Source organism: Triticum urartu, chromosome 2 (assembly GCF_003073215.2).
Source record: "Triticum urartu cultivar G1812 chromosome 2, Tu2.1, whole genome shotgun sequence".
Classification (NCBI taxonomy): Eukaryota; Viridiplantae; Streptophyta; class Magnoliopsida; order Poales; family Poaceae; genus Triticum; species Triticum urartu.
The window spans coordinates 96138738-96144397 of record NC_053023.1 but is presented as its reverse complement, the minus strand read 5'-3'; the positions used below and the strand labels follow the sequence as shown (position 1 = coordinate 96144397).

The window sequence follows — 5660 nt, the reverse complement described above, 5'->3', positions numbered from 1 at the left end:
AAACACATGAATGTATGCCTTCTTCTTAGACACCTGTCAAAGCTACACGATTCTAACTCTACTCTGGCAGCATCCTACTTGGTTAACAAATATGGCTGGTCCCCTACTCAGGACTTGGGAGCTGGGGATTCTCACGCTTCACCAGTGTGGCGCGATATTATCAAACATATAGACTTCTTCAGGTTCATCACCTCGGTCAATCTTGGGAATGGGGCCACCACCTCATTCTGGAATGACCTTTGGCTCCCACACACCCAGACTACTCTCGCCTGCCAATATGCTGCGCTTTACTCACACTCCAATAGGCAATCGGCCTCGGTCGCGTGGGTGCTGGACTCGCCAGAGCTAAACCTTGATCTTGCGCCTCGGTTATCCCTTGTAGCGGAGAACGAACTGGCTACCTTGCGTAATATTATGGCTACAGTTAACTTGGATCCGCAGGTGGACGATAAAAGGGTTTGCAGGCGGGAGGGCAAAGCTCTCTCCACCAGTCTGGCCTACGCGGCGGTCTGGAATGAACACCCGACAGACCCAATGGCAGATGCGATATGGAAGAACTATGCGCCCAACAAGTGTAGATTATTCATGTGGCTGGCTCACAAGGATCGTGTATACACTAACGAACGAAGGCTGCGTCGCTCCATCGCTACCTCGGATGCCTGCCCGCTCTGTGGCACTTGCGAGAGTATCACTCACCTCCTCCTCCGCTGCCCCTCTCTACGGCCGCTATGGGATGAGCTCGATAGCCTCTACAGGGGCTCGCCCAACAACATTGCAGATATCTGGCGGATGGCTCCGAGGGATAAAGTTCGCTCTACAGTTCTCATCGCAATCTTCTGGAACACATGGAAGCGCCGAAACGCCAAGGTCTTTCGCCAGGAGACCCTGCACATTCACCACATTGCTAGGATTGCGGCGGATGATCTCAAGCTTTGGTCTCAACGATGCAAGAATGCCCGGCGCAAATCGCTCCTCCAAGAATGGAGCTCTATGTTGTCAAACATTGCCGCGAGATTGTAACGCTATGTATTCTTTGACTACCCCCCCCCCCCCCCCCCCCTCCCCCCCCCCCCCCCCCCCCCCCCCCCTCCCCCCCCCCCCCCCACCTCTCTCTCTCTCTCCTCTCGCAACCCCCTTGTAACCTCCTGTGTAAACATCTCTTTTAAGTAATATATGGTTCAGGCCGGCGTAAGCCCGCCGTTGACGCGTCAAAAAAAAATAGTAACCGCTATGCAACATGCCTGCTTAGTCCTCTTCCATGTCCATCCGATCAATGTCTTTGTGTCCTTTTCACTACTAATAACAACACTAATTAATTGTAAGATCAGCCACCTCCTCCTTGACGTCGTCATCTACCGCCGATGGCAGCATCGTTGATGGTTCGTCGAGGAACTTACTGGCTTGCTCCAGGTACTTGTCCATGCGTGGCGTGGCGAAGAGCCGCATGTTCTCAATGTTGCAGCTAAGGTTGTCAGAATCGCGATTCTGTTATACGATTCTACGACTTTACTATCCAAGCTAACATCTATGATTCTACGATTTTACTTTTTAGAATCTACGTTTCTACGACCCTGATAGTGAAGATTCTACGATTTGCGATCCTGCCATCGAAGCTCCGATTCAATTCAAAATCACGATTCTGACAACCTTGGTTGCAGCCCCTAGTCACGAAAGTTGCCAGATGTGTGAAGACTCGGATGGTAACGTGTAGGGGCGGCCCTGCTTCTCGTAGGTTTCTGGTGTTTCTAATAGCTCGAAGAGCTCCTGCAACTCGGTCCTGAGCAGCGGGTTTGAGCAACTCGGTCCTGAGCAGCGGGTCCTGAGCCTCCGCTAGCTTGTGCTGGGCATCGAGCAGCATGTCGTTTGACTCAGGATAAACCTACAACTTCAATTATGGAGAACCGAGGGAGTATCGCGTAATCACTGACTAGGAAAAACGCGAGCGACCCAGCAGAGTAGAAAGGATGTGCTTTATGATGTGTACGCCTTCTTCAGGTCAGGCCGGCCAGGGTTTCAATGAAATGCAAGAAAACACATGGAGGCCACTACGCCTTCTCGTTTGAGAGTTCGCATGCTGTACCAGAACCGTTTCACGGTCAGAGACTCAGAGCTGGCCAAGAAGTTCCACGACGACCCTACGGTGTAGCCGCCGTCGGCGGACGAGGACCGATCTTAAGGAGGAGGCCAAGAAGTTCCACGATGACCCAACCACGCAGCCGCCGTCGGTGGACGACGAATCAACAGTTGAGACGCTGCCAATGGCGTGTATGAATACGTCAAGTGTCTATATGGTTGAGGTTGACACGCTGCCGATGGCGTATATGAATACGTCAAGTGTCAAGTGTCTAATTAAGCTAAGCAGGCGTGCTAAGCCGTAGCGCACTTCGATTAGTTTGTTTATTATTCTTCTACAGGTATTCCCACTCCCTGTGTTGTATAGTAAACTTCAATTAGTTTTGCACTCGAAACCCAAGTTATAAATCGGACCAAATCCATTATTACAACAGATTACATCAGAAACCGGCATACTGATTGCACCAGAGCAACACTGTGGACAAGATTAAAAATATTGAAAGAGAAAGTCAATGTTTTCGTGTTGCTTAGGCAGTTGGCTTGTCATTCTCACACGTTTTTGCTAGAAGCGCAAGTTATGTATTCCATGCGGTGCTGCTAGGCCAATAATAAAGATTACAAATAGATGTAGTTTACAAGGATACATTGACTTTCAGGTGTGGAAGCTATCTCCCCCGGTGACCGTTCGAAAAAAGCAAGGATACACGTTTACCGCCGTGTGTCGCCCACCTTTGAACATATCGCCATCAATAGTTTGGAGACTTATATTTGGTGAAGAATCTCTATAAGACTTGCAGAGGCTAGTCAATTTCTCCAGAGTCCATAGAGATCACCAACAACTTCCATCATCGACTGTCTTCTTGCTTGCCATGGAGGCTGTCATATCCGTAGTCACGGGTGAACTAGTGAGTCGTTTCATCTCCTTCCTCAAAAACAAGTACAACTCCTCCTTGAGCCGTGCACAATCAGAGAAGATGGAGGAGAGATTGCAGGACCTCCTGATGAGAGTCAGCATCGTCATCGAGGAGGCGGATGTGCAGTACATAACCAACTCTGGGATGTTATTGCAGCTCAAAATGCTCTCAGGGGCCATGTACAAAGGATACTGCATGCTGGACACCCTGAGGTTCCAGAACCACCAAGAGAGTGCATGCTTTGACCAGGTTAGAATCAACGACTCATCTAGCAACAACTTGTATTTATCCATTCCTTTCAAGCGTTCTCGGACAAAAACTGAGATGGATGACAAGGCCATGCGCCTCGAGTCAGATGGTGCCTTGGAAAGCTTAGAAATTGTTGTTGCTAATATGACAGAATTTGTTGTGTTTCTGGGTGGATGTGAGCGCATGTCTCGTAGGCCATATGACATTTATCTTCACACCAACAACTTCATGTTCAGCCGACATGCTGAAAAGCAAAATCTCTTGACCTTCTTGTTGGAGCACAACGATTTTCATGCACCAGCAGTTCTTCCAATCATAGGTGGTGTTGGAGTTGGGAAGAAAACATTGGTTGCTCATGTGTGTGCAGACGAAAGGGTTCGCTCACAATTCTCCACTACTTTGCACTTGAATGGAGACAACCTCTTGACGGTACTTGACCATGGAGGAACCATGTTTGGGATGATCTTGGTAGTTATAGAGTTTGTTTCTGATATAGGCGATGATGACTCGAAAAAGTTTCACTTGTTTCTCGTAAGAATGAACAGAGGAAGCAAGATCATCATCATAAGTAAACTTAAAGGATTAGCCCGGTTTGGATCGGTGCATCCTATTTTCTTAAGTGTTTTGTCTTATGATGAGTTTAGGTATCTTTTTAAGACCCTAGCATTCGGGAGCGTAGACCCTGCAGAACATCCACGACTACTGGAATTAGCAGATGAGTTTGCCAATCAGCTGCACAATAAGCAAGGTTCACTTGTAGCAATAAATACGTTCTCACATGTGTTGAGAATGAACCTCACTACTCAGTTTTGGTGTTGCATATTTGACAAGATGACAAGGCATGTTAAAAGAAACCTCTACATACATGGTGCACACCCCAGCAAGCTTATGGAACAAGGCCTTCCAGTCGACATAACGGACTTTGCTTTGCATCCACTTACCATGACAAGTTATACAAGTAATATTCCAATCAAGGAGGAATCACCAAGTGTGACATTTGCAGAGCTTCTAGCAAATCCTAGTGTTAGACCAGAAGGAGACTTCACTCTAATTAGATATGAATCAAGGATACCCCCTCATAAATCATTTGTTCATTTGGTTACAAGCCGTGCTCAGGATACACATGAAGGTAGTAGTACCTTGCCAGGGAGAAAGCGACGGGGTGTGCCAATCTAATTTTGTTTTGGGACTCGTGTAATGTAACTCTTGTTGTATTTTGGGATCGATACATGATAAATTAACGTACTGTAAATTTGTATTATGTTTTTGTTTTGGGTGGGGGGGATTTTCCACCTGAATAAATTTCAGAATAAGACATAGACCCAATGTACCTACTATATAATTAAAACAGAAGACGTGAACCAACTCGTGATTAGATGGTTAGGTGAACAATGGTATCCCCAACCCATCAGGTTCAAGTCGATGATGTGCCGGCTCAGTATCTCGTAGGTGCTCATGAGGATAGGATGTGTGTGCATGCGTTTATAGGGTTGAGCATCTGTTATCATACTATGATAAAAACAGAATACAAATGAGTCAACACAAAACTAAGAGTAAATATTATATATTATATTTGACTACTGTAGTCAAAAAATATTTGAAACAATGACATTATATAATGAAAATCCTTTTCCCGTGCATGTTAAGTGGACCTTTGATGAAATGACATGTGCGGTGAGATAAGATGTGCGCATGGGATTAATTAATAATGAAAACCTTTTTCGCATGCCTGTTTGATGGGCCATGAGGTGATATGTGTGCATGCTAAGATAACAAAGATCACGGGATAAACTATTTAGGCATATAGTATATATGATATGTCACGTATACAACCTTTTCACACAAAAAAAGAGCAAGTGTACTTCCGTTGGGAACAAACAAATATCAACCGGATTCTAATGTGCCTGATTAGAAGGACAACGTACAACTATACAAGTATAGACATGTGTATGACAAAGAACTCTCAGAAATAAACAAAGGAACCGTGAAAACGTGTTAACATAGGACACGTACCAATTCTTGATTCGGTTCCGTCCTATCTGCAGGGACTCCATTAATAGAACTCCACATGGAGTATAGGATAAAAAGAACTCTACATAGAGTCGGTCAAGGCAACAAAATAGAAAGGCACTCAGTTAGCCACATCCAAAGAACGCCCAAGAGTCAGAGTCAACCAATTCTACACAAATCCAAGTCTGCAAATCTGCTATCCGACTGAAAGCACCACCAACAAAATCAAAGTCTTCCATAATCTGCTACCCGGGCAGAGTAACATCAACAAAATCGAACACTGCAAAACAAATTTTACTACCTGACCAAAGCATCACCAACAAAAAATTGAGTTCTGTGATAACAGACAAACATCAAAAATGTAATGTGAGCAAGGTTTTGGATTCCGAATGGACATATTTTCTCGTTTGGGGG

At 45.6% G+C, this 5660-nt stretch overlaps 1 protein-coding gene across 1 annotated transcript; it reads left to right on the top strand.

The window, feature by feature from the left end:
- Nucleotides 1–2886: 2886 nt before the first annotated feature.
- Nucleotides 2887–4450, top strand: LOC125541177. Its single transcript, XM_048704642.1, has one exon. The coding sequence runs from the start codon at nt 2943–2945 to the stop codon at nt 4410–4412; it is 1470 nt and encodes a 489-aa protein (XP_048560599.1). The 5' UTR covers nt 2887–2942; the 3' UTR covers nt 4413–4450.
- The last annotated feature ends 1210 nt before the right edge of the window (nt 4451–5660 follow it).

Excerpts from the sequence above, each read along its gene's own strand:
- LOC125541177 (XM_048704642.1), top strand. The coding sequence starts at position 2,943 with ATGGAGGCTGTCATATCCGTAGTCACGGGTGAACTAGTGAGTCGTTTC.